We start from the raw sequence: 17308 nt of genomic DNA on the forward strand, positions 1-17308 counted from the left end.
TCAAACTCATCTCAAATGAGCTTTAAAATAGTGACATTTATACACATGGATCATGAGACTATATCTCTTCATCAGTGGATAATACCTTAGCCAATTATCATTTATTATGTCACATTCTCACAATTGAAACTCGCAAATTATGATTTATTGAGAGTTTTTCATGGAAAGTATAAGGAGTAGACTTTGGGGGACATTTTGGGATTTTATCAAATATGGAGGAATATACGACCAATTTTAATATTATTTTAATGTCTTTCAAGATTGTACATGTATTTCAAGCATTTCTACAAGAGATATATGTATTTTAGTTTTTCCCACTATATTTTATGAGGTTAACTAGAAATTAAGGTTTAAAGTGCAAATGTTCTTTTTTAAAAATTGGACACAAAAACCTTTAGCTTGAAGTTGAATTGGATAATGTATCCTCTCCTTATTTTAGATAATAATGTATCTTCTTTTACAAAAATGTACTTTACATTAGGTGTCAATTATTTGTAATCCTTACATCAAATGAAAGCTTTTAGTATCATATTGTCTCATTAGATATTTACATTACATTCGAACCAAGTCATTTAGTGGTAGGCATTTTAAGTACAATTCAATATTTTTCCTTCATTTGCTTATCATGAGGGTGGAACTTTCATGCATCTTGACCCTAGTATTATACTTGGATAGTCATGTTTCACAAGACACTCGTGGAATGAGAACTTATGATCTTTATCGACTCAAGTTGCCTTTTTGAAAAAATTATTTTGAAATAAGTTCTTCAACCTATCATCCTCATATAGTTGAAAGATTGTAAAGGAATATTACATCATTAAGTGTTGAAATATCATTTTCCTACCATTGAATCCATCTATTTCAAATGTTTTATTCATGTGTCCTAAAAGACATTGAGTTCTTAACACTCATGAATTCTAATGTTCAACCAAAAAATTCATTATGAAGTATAAAGTTCAATCAAGTGTATAAATAGCCCTTGCAATAAGAAAAGTGTATACAACACTTTTACTTTATTATTTGTTTTATGCAAAGTGAGGAAAATTCTTTGTCAACTTTGATGATGCTATATTTAAATGCTTAAGGCATTGGTATATGCTTAAAATATCTCCCCACACACCCAATATTTGTAGATAATATATAATAGATTCACTTATAGTCACTAATCAATACTTGTTAATTGTATTACAGAGTTTTAAGAAGATGTAGAAGTCCCTCAGATTCAAAAGTGGGAAGTAGCCCACAGGTCGACCAGAGCATGATATTGAGATGCCAAAGACAAAATCCTCTTGTCCCATCTATCTTGGTGCTAGGTCCTAAGAATGAATGGCTATTGAGGAGATTTAGGACACGAAAAAGCATGAAGATTGTATGCTCATCATTGTATGTAGACTATTAAAATAAGGTAAGAAAACAAGAGTTTGATGTTGAGATACCATTAAAACAAGTGGAAAAAGCAAGAGTATAGGGTTGATATGCCAAAGATGAAAATCACATTTTCTACATATCCTCATTGGAAATCTCTATCCATTATCCCACTTTAGTTTCATTAGAATCTAGGTTTAACCAAAATCTACTAGACCTTGGAATAGGATAGCAATGGGTTTAACTCATTATATGTGTGAACTCATAGAAGTGTCATTTCTCCTACTATAAATTCTTATTTAATTAGTAGCCAAATCAATGTACGCGGTACAAGTGCAATATAATGTGTGATATAGTGCATGCGTTTGTAGGTGAGTGTATGCATGTGTTGCAATGCTAGTGCAAATCATTATAACTTTATGAATAGAGCAAGGTCAAAAGGAAATTGCATGGAGAAAAACTTGGATAGAATTAGTCAGAATTCTTGTTTTCCCCATTACTCCTTCTTCCATCATAGCTTTCAAGCTCTCCATCATGCATTTAGTGGTTCCACTTGCATGAAAGAACACCAACAATGTCTTTTTATCATGCTCAAGTAAATTTTGAAATAAGCTATCTACAATTTGAGATGAAGTGAGTATGTTCCATTTAGTCATTTGGCTTGATTCAAACCTGTCCACAAAATCCCCCATAGTTTCCCACCTTCATGTTGGGGGTAAAGGCACCTGTGCCTAGCCGCTCGTGTATTACTACACTCATAGTGCGCGCACACTTATACACTGTATGTGGCATGCACCCATCATTGTCACTTTATTCTTTATTCTTTTAATGACATTTGGATAAAGGGAAGGCCAGTCACACACTATGACTGTTGGAGTTTCCACATCTCTCTCTCTCTCTCTCTCTCTCTCTCTCTCTCTCTCTCTCTCTCTCTCTCTCTCTCTCTCTCTCTCTCTCTCTCGGTATCAGAGTCAACCATTCGAAGGGCTTCTTTAACCTTTGTTTCAGCTTGAATTCAAAGCTTCAACTCAAGGTTTCATGGTAGCCATTGTTTCTTTCTCTCAAGGTATGCATTGAGTCTTTCCTTCTTCCGTCTTGTTTTTAGCTTACTCCGTGCTTGTTGAGGAGCTTTCCAAGGCTTAGCTGAGTCTTATTGAGTGATTATTGAGTTGAGAAGCATCCATTTTATCCATTTTGAGTGGATATAGAGCATGCTATAGAAGTCATGGACAACTATAGCAACTTGAAAACATTGTCATATTTTGGCCATAACTTTTGCATACGGTATCAAATTTAGGTGTTCTATAATTAAAAACAAAGAGTGTGACAAGATCTACAAATCTAGGTACTCATAGAGTTGATTCTATGTAGTTTTCTATTCTCTATTTCGCACAAAACAAAATTGTTCTGCTTTGGATAGTAGATAATAAATTCCACAATGCATGTTTGATGCTTCAAGGATGCTATTTTGGTGCTTGAATGGTATGGTTATACTTTTGGGCTAATTTGAGCACATGTTTGGCTCAATTTTCTCAAAGATTTCATTGTTGTAATAATAGGGTTGAATGCCATTTATTTGGGAAAAGCATATACCTCTTATCACTTGATACTTTCGAGGCTTGATATTGATCCCTAACTGTTCGCTTGACACTTAAGGGATGCTTTACACATGTCTTAGAATGCTTTTGGGTTTTGATTGAGCTCACATTCACTCAGTTTTGACTATCATATCCCTATTATTCATAGTGGATAGCAAGCAGTAGTCTAATAAAGTTTATGCTCATTATGCTTTGAAGCTACTCGGGTATCCATATTGGATGTACCGACACTTTGGTTGTCATATATACCTATGGATATGTTTATGAAATGCTCCTAAGCTAAGATTGAAACTTGGATGCTTTGACATTGGTTGTTATTTCTATCTTTGGATGCTACTTGGACGCTACTGTCAAAGTCTTGCAGACTACTTGAATTCAATGCTTCCCAAATGTTTGTCACTTAGATCTTGGATGTATGGATGCCATTCACATGATATTTTGAGCTTTATTTGCTCATTTGGCATTTGACTTTTGCTTGAGTGGGAGCTATTTGGCTTTATGTATTGAGCCACTTTGACACTTAGATGCACTATAGAGCATTTGGTTTATATAGTTAAGCTATCACAATGAGACAATGGGACTCATTGTGACAGGTACATGCTCTTTTGATATTTTTAAGATGTAGTTACCCTATTGTGGCCTAGTTTGATCTCTTGGCTTAGACCTAGTACTTATGTCTATCAGGGTGTTGTCAGTGGTATTAATATACTTTTGGGTTATGTATTGAGCTTTTTCTCAGTGGTTATGCATTTGGCAATTCTCTTTATTTACCGTTGAGACCTACCCTATGCATGACATTGATGCCTATTGCATATATGGTTTCTGACACACTGCAGTTGTGACAGTCTTCAATGTTGATTGTTCTTGTCTTCTTTCTTCTTAGTTGCTCACAGTTGGTTGTTGGCATATTGTTGCAATTTATTACAGAAACCTCTCATTTCAATTTTATGCATTCTATTTGAGGGCAATCACCTAGACTTGAGTCTTTTGCTCATTACTTTGGCAATACCTCATATCTCCCGCTTGATTTAGTAGTGGTTTTGGGGCTAATTTGCGCGATATTACAGCTTCTCATTTTTCTCTTATGTGCACTTGCTTGGTCTCATTATGGCTAGTGGTTTTCTCGCAATAGCACTATTTTCAATATTGAGAAAATGGATGAGACCAATTATAGCTATTGAAAGATCCAGATATGGCACATTTTTTGCAGAAATTGTAGGTTAGACCACTCAAAAATGGGGGTACCAAACTCAAAAACATTACAGCTGAGGATTGGAATGAACTAGATGAGCTATGCAAATCCGCCATCATTTTATCACTCTCTAAGCAGGTTCACTACAAAGTTATAACTAGAAATTATGTTGCATATGAGCTTTGGGTACAGATTAAGAGTCTTTATGACAAGCAAAGTCCTGGATCTCAAATATATTGACTAAAACAATTGATGGACCTTTGCATGAAGAAAGGGACTTCTATGTTTGCACAATTGACTGATTTTCATTCCATCATCAACCATTTAGCTTTGTAGGAGATTGATTTCAAAGATACTTTGCATCCTTTATATCTGTGTACTACTCTACATAAGTTGTATCGTCTTTAAGTGGGAGGTTATTGGGGGTAAAGGCACCTATGACCGCTTGTTTATTACTACACTCACAATACCCACACACATGTACACTACAGGTGGCAGACGCCCATCATTGTCACTTCATTCTTTATTCTTTTAGTGACATTTGAATGAAGGGAAGGCCAGCCACACATTGTGACTATTGGAGTTTCCATGTCTTGTGTCTCTTTCTCTTGCTCTTGCTCCTTCCACCATAGCTCTTGCTTCCACTTCGAGCTCACTCCCTTCACTTTACTCCTTTCTCTTTGCATCATTGCCTCGTGGATCCCTTCTCAATTTGTTTCCAAGGGAGGAGAGCCTTGCCTAAGCTCCAAACAAGTCAAGAGATGAAATAAGGGAGTATTAACCCTTGCCCAATTTTTGCACCAAAAGATGCATGTAGTTTCCAAGAGTCTCAATAAATTTCTACATTTCTTAGAGATTCACACATCTTTGTAGTGAAGACATGTGCCTTCCTCAAGCTTCCAAAGCACTCTATCAAGGTGGGGATTCATAAAAAGGATAGTATTCTAACAAAGATCAAGGATCTTCCATAGCATCTAATAGTTACAAATGAGATTTTCCAAATAGTTCACTTGTGCAGATTGTTCATAATCCTAATTCTTATGAAGTTTTGCATCTACTCTTCATTTGGTGATGAGAAGCAATCCCAATGCTTTGTCATTTGAGAAGTCAATTTCTATTTTTCTACAAGAAGGACAATTTTAGTAAAATAGGTCAATTATACATGTTACAAATCAGGTAGCAACTTAAATCTTGCAAAGGGAGTTGTCCAAGCTACAAGAACAAGCCTCTGAAATTTCTTCAAAGAGAGACTACTATTGTATTTAGTCCAGAAGGAGTGGAATCTAACCACACAATCCTTATCGACCACCATTGGAACTAACTTCATTGTGAAAATTACAACATCCCAAGTCAGGATTTAAATTGTGAAGCCCATTTTGGGCATTGTGAATATTTTAGATGTCAAATGACACTTGAAATTTTTGAGCAAGGTGTCAATGGTAAAATAAAAAAACATGATAAGATGTCATCGATATTTAAGTATATATGTACGTACATGTATAAATATGTATACTAATTCTTTCCAACATGTCTTGGCCTATTTCCCACTATTTCAATCCATATGACTAAAAAATACTTGGGATCAAAGTGATCACTAAGTAGAGATGCATGACATAGTAGACAAAATGAAAGATTCGTATGATGTTCACTCAATTTAAGAGCAAATCCATGTAGACTGCCTTCTCTCACATAGTAGTATGTGGAACAATTGAGTAGCTAATATATGCTAACATAGAGACACTTTAGAGAATCATAGCTTTAAAGCTCAATTATGAACACGTTTCTACAAGCTCTCTTGAATGGAGGCTCATTTGCTTCTCCAATCTTCCAACCCATTCATCATTTATATTATTTTATGATTTGGGGAAAATGCTCTTAGGGATTCTGTTTTCATTATGATATGATTCAAAGGCTTTAGTTACAACAAGCCTTTTCCTTCTATGGTTGGTTCCAATTGTGGCCATATTGGCTATGTATCCAATTTTAACTATACATGGTGTCCACCTTCCTCTATATGTCCACATGCACAATGGCTTCCATGTAACACCATTATAGTTAGTCATGTAGCCTAGGTCACTACTATGTTTACTAGCTCCTCTGCTAGAGGAGCAACAGAAGTGCTAGAACCATTAATATGTTAGTCGAAGCAATAGCCATTCATGTGTAACCATATACATTAAACTTTGTGATCTTAAAAAGTGGTTTGAGAGATAGAAAGATAATATAGAGGATGGCTAATGTGGCCAAGCATATTATAAGGGGCCTTATCAATCAATCATAAGATGTCACCAATTACCCATGGTGCTCTAAGTTGCAAGGCCCCCATTATGAGGAGAAGCCATATGTGAGCACCGGACTTGTATATCAAACGAGGTCTTTGTGACCAAATGGAAAAATGGTGACCTTTGTGGATCTAGCCTTTGGGTTAGATAGAGTATTTATGCTAATAGAAACTCGATGCACAATGCATTGGGTTGCAGGGTGTGGGAGTTATCAGGGGTCCCTATTTTGGGGTTTCAAGGTCGCAAAAGCGGGGCCCTGGTGGGTTGGGGGATCTTAGGGAGGACAATGACCCCCCTAACGAGGGTCCAAGGGCAACACCCCCAGCACGACAGTAAAGAAAATATTTCCTAGAATATTCCATCGTCAACTAGGAAAGAATCATAATATGGTCGAATATGCCAACCAAACTACCTTCCCATGTTATAAAAGGAAAACCCCTTTTAAGCCATCGTCAATCAATCTTTCACCCAATTAGAGTTCTTTCAGCTACCCTAAGCTCATTGCATATCATTTGTCTGAATCGCCATCTAAGCTTCATAGTGGAAGCGCGCAAGTGGACAAAGCCATCTTTGTAATCAGTTCATTTGAAATTAAAGTAGTCTTTTTTTTTATCATATTAGCATGCCATGGTAGAGGGGATGGGCCTAAGATAGATGAGACTAAGATGAACCCCTTTTGCGTGGACTTGCATTCCTTAGGAGACTAAAGTGCATACGCTAAAAGATGAAAACCTTTGATCAATAATATAATTGAAAAAAGTGGAGAGATATAAAATGCAATGCATACACAAAGAGAAAGAAGATATATATAATCCAATGCATAGAGTAAGGAGCTGGAAGGGTGATTAAAGTAACCCTCAATGAGGAGGTGTCCTAGGAGGAGGAGACATGCACCAATACCATCAGCTCCCCCTAAACATGTTGTCATAAGCTAAGCTCGATGATGATAATGCAAATAGAGGAGGTCATCTCCCTTGCCACTCATGACATAGCTTCATGTTGTGACTTTGACGCTCTACCACATGCCTTCTTTGCTACTTGCCTATTACTATTGCAACTATGCTTGATGAAGAGGCTACACCTCATCGGCTCTACTAGATGCCTTTAAGCTCAACAAGATACAAAAAGATGCAGGGTGTGAATTTGATCATACAGGTTGATGAATTTGCAGGTATGGAGATTAGAGCAGACAAATCCACAAACATATTATGTTTTAGGAGGGGATAGACTAGCAAACGTGTTGTATTCTTGAGGAATCTATGAACTTGATGGAGGTGTTTCATTCTAGGAAGAGCTAAAAGACCCATAGGTGGAGATCCAATTAGAGGAACCAATGAACCAATTACATGACAAATTGAACTTGCTATGTTCTAGACACTTCACCATAATCAACATGTCTGCCAAAACATGACAACGACCAATAAAAAACATTGGCATGTCCCCCACCACACTTGGCCATGATCATTTAGTAACCATATGATATCAAGGATGAGATTCTAGTTTGAGAGAGAGAGAGAGAGAGAGAGAGAGAGAGAGAGATGCTATCATGATGTGCCTTGTGCACCACTTGTGGGGCTCTTGGACCTCACTTGCATGGTCACTACTACCTCCTGCCTTATGCATTTCTTGCACTCCTACATGCCCGCATATCCCCTCTCCTGCCCACCTCCACTATTATAGCTCTACGTGTAGAAACAGACAATGAGAGAGAGAGAGAGAGGGCGATCTGTTCTAGCACCTACCCATATGCCTATGTGCCAAAGCTAGTGTTGCATCCACAAGCTTGTGCCTTTGTTGTCTTGCGCCTACTACACACTAGAGAGAGAGAGAGAGAGAGAGAGAGAGAGAGAGAGAGAGAGAGAGAGAGAGAGAGAGAGAGTGTGTGTGTGTGTGTGTTCTTTCATTTGTAACACTCGTTTTTTAAAAGGACTATTTTGTATTTTTCTCATAAAGTTTGTGAGTATAAAAATGCACGAATATTTGTGAGAAACTTATTAGGTTTAGGCTTACAATTGGAGCTTCAATGCATAGGAATTCTTGGTCCTCGATCACCAAACCAAAACTTTGATTAATATATAGAAAGGACTAGGAGTTAAGATTGCTCCTTCACAATCAAATTATACTTCTCCTATAAGCATTCAATATGAATATCATTAAGACCCACATCCCAAACATCCTTCCACTTTCTTGATCATTTCATATGCATATTCCTTGATAATTTGCACTCATGGAGTATTGGCACAAAGGGGGGTATTAGAAATAGGGGAAAACCCATATGCTTTGTGAAAACATACAAGAGGGGAGAGACGTAAAGAATCCAAGAGCACACACATAAAAGCAATGGAGACTTGAGAACACCAAGAGATAGGGCTGAAATATTATTCTTCTTCTTTCTTCTTCTTCCACACAAGAGAACTAAGTCTATAATATAATAAAATACTAATATAAAAGTACCACAACATATGTACATATGGTTACTAAGTGTGAGCTCACTAAGGAAAAAAGAGATGGCACAATGAATATGCCATAACCAAGGATTGACTACATGGGTGTAGTCCACTTGTAGAATCACTAGTGTACCCTCATGTCAATCACCTAACATACTAGTGAATTATATTCTACCACATCGCCAAGATGCATAGTGGATGTTAGCTCATGTAGAGCTCGACATCTCAATACTTTCCTTTGAGCTCAACATGAGCTTGTGAACTCCAAGCATAGTCCTAAAGTGAAGCTTCTCACCTCCCCAAAGGCCTTCGTGAAAATATCAACAACTTGATCCCCTCTACTAACATAAACTAAGTCAGTATCACATGTAAGAATCCGTTCCCGAATGAAATGGTAATGGGCCTCTATGTATTTGGTCTACGCATGATACATTGGGTTTCTAGCCAATTGAATGATACTAAAGTTATCATAGTAAATGGTAACTTTCTTATCCACCTACATCTCCAAATCTCCAAGTAGCTTGTGTAACCAAGCTACCTCACATGTTGCAATTGCATCACCTCTATACTCTATCTCTGTATAAGACAAGGCAGTTGTCCGTAATTTCTTGCTGCTCCAAGTAGTAGCACTACTACCAAACGAAAACATAAAAGCACCAGTAGATCTCCTATTTGAAATACTATCAGCCCAATCTGCATATGTGTAACCATGCAAGTCCAATTGTACATGTGCACCGTAGGATAAGGCATAGTCCAATGTGGACTTGACATCACGCAATGTGTGTTGCACTACATCTAAATGTGGCTTTCTTGGAAGTTGCATAAGTTGACTCTCCAAACCGACTGTGTAGTATACATCTAGCCTAGTTATTGTCAAATAGATCAAGCCACCCATGATCTTCTGATATATAGTGACATCCTCAATCAAGTCACCCTCATGTGTACTAAGCTTAGCATTAACATCCAAAGGTATAGAAATAGAATTGCAATTAGTCATACCATACTTCTTCAACATTCTAACACATACTACCTTTGCAATCGCCATACAACCTTCGGAGTCTTGATTACCTCTATACCAAGAAATGGCGCAACTCTCCCAAAACGTTAATCTCAAATTCAATCTTGATGAGACCCTTCACATTGTTAATCTCTATCTCTCTATTATCCACAATGATCAAATCATCCACATATATAGTAATGACCACAATACATACATCACTCTTACATACATAAAGTGAGTGAGTGATTTTTTTGTGCTCTATGAAATCCAATGCTAACAAGGTATTCTGCAATCCTATCATGCCATGCCTTGGGTGCGTGCTTCAGTCTATACAAGGCCTTTACAAAGCGTGCATACATACTAGGTAGTTACTTCACATAAACTTCCTCTTGCAACTCCCCTTGCAAGAAGGCATTCTTAACATCCATTTTGATGCATGATCCAACCTTTTGATACAACCACTGTTATGACAGCCCTTACAATGACCATTTTAGCCATTGGAGCAAAAGTCTCCACATAATCAATACCATGAGTCTGCTCATATCCTTTGGAGATAAGTCGAATCTTATAGCACTTAATAGATCCATCTAACTTGTGCTTAGCCTTGTAAACCCATTTGCAACCAATAGCTTTCTTGCCTTCAAGTAAAGACACCAACTCCCATGTGCCATTATCCTTAAGTACAACATTTTTTATCCATTGTACGATCCCAATACTTATTATCCACTGCATTCTCAAAACAAGTGGATTTCACATCCTACACAATCTCAACCATGTATGCATAGTGATAAGCTATATATCTATTATATGTCCATTGTTTGATTTTCTTATCCTACTTGACCAACATGGACTTGGATCACTACCAACTGCTTTAGCATTCTCTTATGCCTTTTGCACACCAGGTGTTATAATAAACAAAACCCCAAACTCCTCATCCAAGCTTTGCTCAGAGCCATTTAAATCAACATCAACATGAAAAACTTGATTTTACATACCTCATAATAGGCAAGGCCCCAGCTTTCTCTTTACCTTTTCTTAAAAGTTGTGATGTACTTGGTGGAGTAACATGTGACCTCAATCTGCCATTCCAAGGTTTATCAATAGAACCATGACAAGAGGGGAGAAAAATGAAGAACCCAAGAGCACACACTCAAAAGCAATGGAGACTTGAGAACACAAAGAGATAGGGTTAAAATCTTCTTCTTCTTTCTTCTTCTTCCACACAAGAAAACTAAGTATACAACATAATAAAAGACTAATATGAATGTACCACAACGTATTTACATTCAATCATTAAGTGTGAACCCGCTATGGAAAGAAAAGGTAGCACAATAAATATACTATAACCAAGGATGGACTATGTGAGTGTAGAATTACTAGTGTATCCTCGTATCGATCATCTAACATGCCAATGAATAATATCCTACCACATCACCAAGATACATAATGGATGCCAACTCATGTAAAACTTGGCATCTCATCACTTTGTAGAAGAGAGGTGTCTCCCTACCTAGCTTCCACTCCCAACCATTGAAGCTCCCAAAGAATGCGCATCTTTTCTTTGACCAATGCCTAGACTACCTATGATTGTGACATTATTGAAGGTCAGTGTGCACTCCACAAAACATCCACCCAATTAATTCCATGCTAAATTTTACCTTTTATATGAACACCTACACTCCCCTATATCGAATTTAACTCAAGCTTCCTCTTCCTAGCTATGTTGTAGCATCCTACTTGTGAGCATCTAATCCAAGTCCCTCATCATTCCAAAAGACTATTTAATCTCCTAGACACTTTATGCAAATTGGAATCATCATCAATATCTTCCAAAGGTCCATCTCCAAAGCTAGATAAAAGTTCCTATCAACCAAAGGGAACATTGCCATTTTTTGAGTAATATCATATACTAGAGGGTTTGGTAGCTTTCTGCTTCTCTACATGTCCTTAGACCCACCAAGTTTTGCTGGACACTCCTTAAGACCACTAACCACCTAGTTTACCTTTCTTCGCTCGGTGCTCTTTGATTTACCAAACTCATCCTTTTTTGCTTTTTTAGAGCCTTGCTAAAAACCAAGCTACTAAGGGGCCAAGGCCCTTCATAGCAAGATTTTCGAGAGGATTTGCTCTTGCCCTTACAAAGGTTAATATAAATCTACAAATGGGGAGAAGCACATCTCAATGCACAACTTTGAAGCCAAGCCACTTAACTCTTGAGACTTCCAAGGCCTCGTTATGATGATCCCAAAAAATTCCGTAACTCATTTTGCTTGACGCTCTTTAGATTTACCAAACTCGTCCTTTTTTACTTTTTTGAGAGCTAGACCAAGAGGTGGGTGCTTTGATGAAACCCAAATTATCAAGGCCAAGAACCCTTTATAGCAAGATTTTCAAGGGGAATTGCTCTTGTCCTTCCTAACAACGGCAATCCGGATCTAGAAATGGGGAGAAGCACACACCTCAATGCGTATCTTTCAAGGACTCGTTACCACAATCCCAAAGAATGCCAAGACTCCGTTCAATTTTGAGGGTGCCCAAGGGTGGCGTGACAGACTAGACATGGAGGCCCTTTCCCAAAGTGGAAGCTGAATTCTACACTTCTCCATCAAACCAGAAAGGGAGATCGACTGGAGTGATCTAAACCAAACAAGCATTGCAAACCACCATCGAGGCAGAAGAATAAAACACCATGCACGGTAGCACAAAGCAAATTACCCCTAGAGCCAGCCTCCAATCCCCCTCCCTCTCCCCTCAAGCCACCAACCAAAGTAACCAAGCCAACCAAAGCAATATAGAAACCTTTTGCCAATAAGCTAAGCTCGCATCGCCTCAGAGTGGCTTGCACTTGACAAATAGTGGCAACCAAGATCAGGGAGATAAAAGGAGGATATGCTCACACGCGGTTAATGCCAAACATTCAGGATAAAATTTAAGATCTTCCACCAAAAGGCAAATGCCCTGATCAAAACAGGCTCGGCGTAATGGCCTATTATGGTGGCTATTTATAATCTCGAGTATCCATTTTATGTATACAAGAAAGAGACTCTGAAGCAATGCTTGCAAAGAGCTTTGGAGAATTGGTATGCGCCCAATATTTCATCTTATCAAAGTTTCATGCGTGGGTGGGGAAGGCTCGGGGCTTGAAAAGCTGAAGAAAGGCCACTTCTCTGTGGGACACCCACCTGGAAGCGGCGCCAGTCATTCAAGATGATACTGTCAGCTGAATCTTTCTCCAAATAAGGCGAAGTGAATCGTTTTGATTCACTAAAATTCGAAATTCCTGAGACGTATGTTACAATCTCGTTCAAAAAGTCTCTCTTCCGGGCAAAATTGCACAACCGACGCAAACAGAGGGAGCTCGTAAAAGTCCAGGTTCTACAACCCAACTGGCCTGTTCCATTTTACAAGTGGAAAGAATGTGCCGAGAGTATGTACAGATGCTTCGGACCCAGTTCCAGAGTCACGGCATGAGAAAGGGCCTGCCGAGTCTAAGAATTTGCCAGCAACCAGAAGAGGGATTGAGAGTGAGAGAGAGAGAGACAGAAGGGGGGGACTCAAGGGCTAAGCTTTTTTCCCCTTCTCAATGTCCAGCTCTTTCTGAAGTTCCTCTAGCCGTTTGAAAATTAGGCTGTCTGGACGAGGATTCTCTGCAGTACAAACATAATGCCCACACACTGCACCTTGGGGAACAGCCATCAAAATCCGAACCTGCAACAAACAGATGCGCAATTAAACACATAACCTTGTATCAGCTTAAGTGTAGACTGTCTAGATGAATGCTTCACTCTAGTTTCTGCAACATCCTGCACATTGTTAACGGCCTCAAACAGTGGAAAGAAATGTGGGCTTGATTTATGCTGGAAGTGTGGAGATGAATGGGTTTACAGGGAGTCTGCAACAGCTTTATCATCATTACCTCTTCGTTTTCAACATTTCATTTTCAGAACCCTAGTTAGTTAATCAATAACGTTTCTCTCAGTATTTCCTGTCATTCTTCGTTAAAGGCAAGGCTGTGCATTTTTCATAAGCATAGACAGGTCAATTTCAGAGCTTGCACTTAGAAAGCATTAGAGCTTGTAGGTGATAACTCACCAGAAAATAACCAATAAAGAAAGCAATAACTGACACTGAGGAGGTGAGTGCCTTGTGGGTCCCAAAAGTCCACCCACCACTCACAAGCACACATAGCATCCCTCCAGATATGCCACTGAGCACACAGAAGGAACTGGTCAAGTCCTTGTCAATGACAATATTTAACTGCTGTGCTCTAAACAGATCGTATGTATCCTCAGATGCTTGCACGAAGGCTTTGTTATGGATGGCAACCTGCAATACAACAAGCATAGGACTGTTCAGCATGGCAAACAGTGATCACGCAATACAAGAAAGAGAGTATCTGAATTCACCTGTGCATATGCCCAGTTGTTGGCATACCGAGCAAGCACATCCATAATACCAGCACAACAGCCTGCACAGGAGAACATAAACTCGTTCTCTCCATGAATCCTGTTGATGCCACGAGCCTGTGAACATGACGGAGAAACCCTTATGAGACAGCACGAAAGAACAGATATGGATTAAAAACTTGGCATTCGCCAACATGCTCGTTTTCATTAGGCCCAAGTACTAGTTTCACAATGAAGCCATGGTCTTTCATGACATCCAACAGGCCCGGTGATAATCCAGAGTGTTAAAAAGAAATGACACACAGAGTATACCAGGAACAAGATACACTCACCACAACTCGGAACGTGTGAAGCATTGGAACAATCAAGGAGCCAAGACAAATGCTCCCTAGCCATGTTGTAAAAGCCGAATGCAGAGAGGATCCTCGTCCTGTGACGGGTTTATCATGACCATTCCTGAGGACCACAGCAACTCCTCTAGCAGTGACTGAGCAGACCACATTCCTCAAAGTTTCCAACGTCCAGGCAAGCGTCGCAAGGAGAGCTAGAATGATGAGAGGGGCGAACTGAAAACTCAGGGCACTCACCACCCCAAAACTCCAAAACACTGCCCACACAGAAGCAATCAGCAAAATCCAGAAAGACACCAAATAAGTTCCTGGAACTTGTCTAGCCATGTTGAGAGAGTGAGACAGGATCTCTCCTGCATATTCAAGCCTGGTAAGAGAAAGGCGGAAAAGAGGATTAGCGAGACTTTCCCTGCCGTTACTTTAACTGTGAACTGATGACAAGGAAAGGTGGGGATTTCACTATGTAAACAGTGACCTGCTAGAAATCCAGCACGCATAGATGCTCTGACAGATGGAGAAGACAAGGCACAGAATGCCGACACCAAAATTGCCTGCAGAGCTGGTGGAGAAGAGCATGAGGGAAGCTCCAAAAGTGAGAATGGAGCTAGTCCAGACAATTGAGCGGACCATGATCAGCGGGTAGAGCCTAAAGAGGGTCTGACAGAGGGCAGCAAAGAGGCTCCCCACTGCGACAGCAGCTCCTAGCTGGGGAAACCACCTCACCAGATTGTGACGCTTTCTGGTGGTGATGTTCTTGAGGAAGACGACGTTGAGGTAGACAATGCCTATGGTCACAGCAACCAAGTGGAAGACGAACAGGACCGCAAAAGGGATGTCTCGGTAAGAGTGACGAACTCGAGAGACTGTCACTACTTCTTTCCTGCTACCATCAGGAACCTGCAAGGGGAACGGGCTCATGAAATGCGTTAACTATCACCCTTAATAACTAAGAAGAAGAAGACCTCTTTACAGTAGCCGCACAGGACATAACACTAACCCACCAGGAGAGGGCTCCAGAATGCGCACATAGGAAGCATTAAGTGTATTTTCAAAAACACTGGAGGTAATAACTAAAACAGAGTAACTACCAACTAAGTATAACAAAATCATCACAATCGAGATGTAAGGCATAGCAGTGGCCTATCGAGAGGCTTCTCCACCCTTTCAGAGTTTCAGGCTACCTCGCATGGAACATATTATACATTTCTCCCGTGCTCTGAAGAGCTAACGAATTTCCACTCTTAACGAATTTCCAAAGAGTGGAAGTATGCCACTGAGCGACCCTTGGGATTGAGAACCTTGCCATGATGAAGTCTTGTTCTACAGAAAACCATGAAGACAGAGCCGTGAAGTGGCACATACCTCTGTGGTGGTTTGTGGAGCCACCTGATTGAGCTTCTGGCTCTTAGACATGGAGAGCTCTGTCTCTGCTGCCTGTGCCGCGTCCTCGCTCGTGATCTCCCCTGGCCCTTCCTTTGCTGCATCCGCACCTTCCCTTGCCTTTTCTTCCTCCTCCTCAGCGACTGCTGCTGCTTGCTCCAACTCTCTTCTGGCTGGGCTCGCCGCTACTGCTCCTGCCGCTGCAGCAGTCGCTGCTGCACCTGCTCCTGCTGCAGCTGCTGCTGCCATTTCCTCTTGTTTCTTCTCTTCTTCTTCCACCTCCTCCCTTTCCTGCTCTTCCTCCTCGCCGTATCCAGTCTGGTAGCTGCCTCCACCATAGCTCTCTTCATCCCTGTAGTAGAAATCGCCCGACCCCTCTACAGCGTTCCTCGCAATCTCCAAGGTGTTATCCCAAAAATTGCCAGCTTCAGTGGATTCCTGCACCAGGATTGGAAACAGCAGAAATGTTAGCAGAAAGAGAGACACGGAGAGGAATATGGAGGGACAGACATACAGCGACGTAGTGTGTGTGTGTGTGTGTGCGTGTGTGCGAGGGAGTGAGAGTGACGGTGAGTGGCTCATACAATTGCTCCCATCGCACAAACACGCCAGAGCTTCACACTAGAGGTCAACCATGGCTGAGAGAGAGAGAGAGAGAGAGAAATCGAAGAGAAATGAATGAATGAATGTAATAATGTGAGAGAGAGAGAGAGAGAAGAGAGAGAGAGAGAGAGAAAGAGAGACAGCACTGATGAACAGATGATGGCTGCCTTAATTCGGGAATGGCTAGTAGAGATAGCGACGACCAGGACGAAGAGGTGGCCTGTCGCTAGCGTGTGACCGGCACGTGCCGGTGACCGGTAAATACCACACCTGTGACGAACCTATTTAAAAAGAGCGAACGGGAAGCAGCCAATAGGATCTCTATGATTAAACCCGACAGCAGCCGGGGCTCAAACGTCTCTGTAACGTCACCCTTACTCGCCGAAAATCCGACGTGGCATGCCGTTACGGCCTCCCCAGGTTAGCCTGGTGCCTGCGCGCTGGCGTCTGCCACGTCATCGCACGAGCTTTTCGACCCGTGCTGACGTGACAGCAACGGCCCCCACCATTCACAAAAAAGAAAAACGAAATTCCGGATCGCTATTGTTGAGATGGTAATGGTAATTACGTTTGCGCAGTGGTATATTATTTGTTTTTATTTCCCAAGTGGGGCCCAGGAGCTCAGATTGGCCACGTGGTATTTGTACGAGTCTCAGAGAAAAGGGCTCCCTGGGCAGAGTCCAGA

At 40.4% G+C, this 17308-nt stretch overlaps 1 protein-coding gene across 1 annotated transcript; it reads right to left on the minus strand.

Moving 5' to 3' along the window:
* Positions 1 to 12764: 12764 nt before the first annotated feature.
* Positions 12765 to 16791, minus strand: LOC148028604 (protein PNS1-like). The gene is made up of 7 exons (XM_087688879.1): positions 16605 to 16791; positions 16003 to 16458; positions 15116 to 15537; positions 14623 to 15007; positions 14291 to 14407; positions 13977 to 14210; positions 12765 to 13592 (listed from the first exon to the last, which is right to left on the minus strand). Exons 1-7 carry the CDS (start codon positions 16614 to 16616, stop codon positions 13446 to 13448), a joined length of 1773 nt encoding a protein of 590 aa, XP_087545005.1. The 5' UTR covers positions 16617 to 16791; the 3' UTR covers positions 12765 to 13445.
* Positions 16792 to 17308: the final 517 nt, after the last annotated feature.

This window comes from Lygodium microphyllum, chromosome 11 (genome assembly GCF_053477565.2).
Source record: "Lygodium microphyllum isolate KBCC chromosome 11, Lygodium_microphyllum_v1.1.10, whole genome shotgun sequence".
Lineage (NCBI taxonomy): Eukaryota > Viridiplantae > Streptophyta > Polypodiopsida > Schizaeales > Lygodiaceae > Lygodium > Lygodium microphyllum.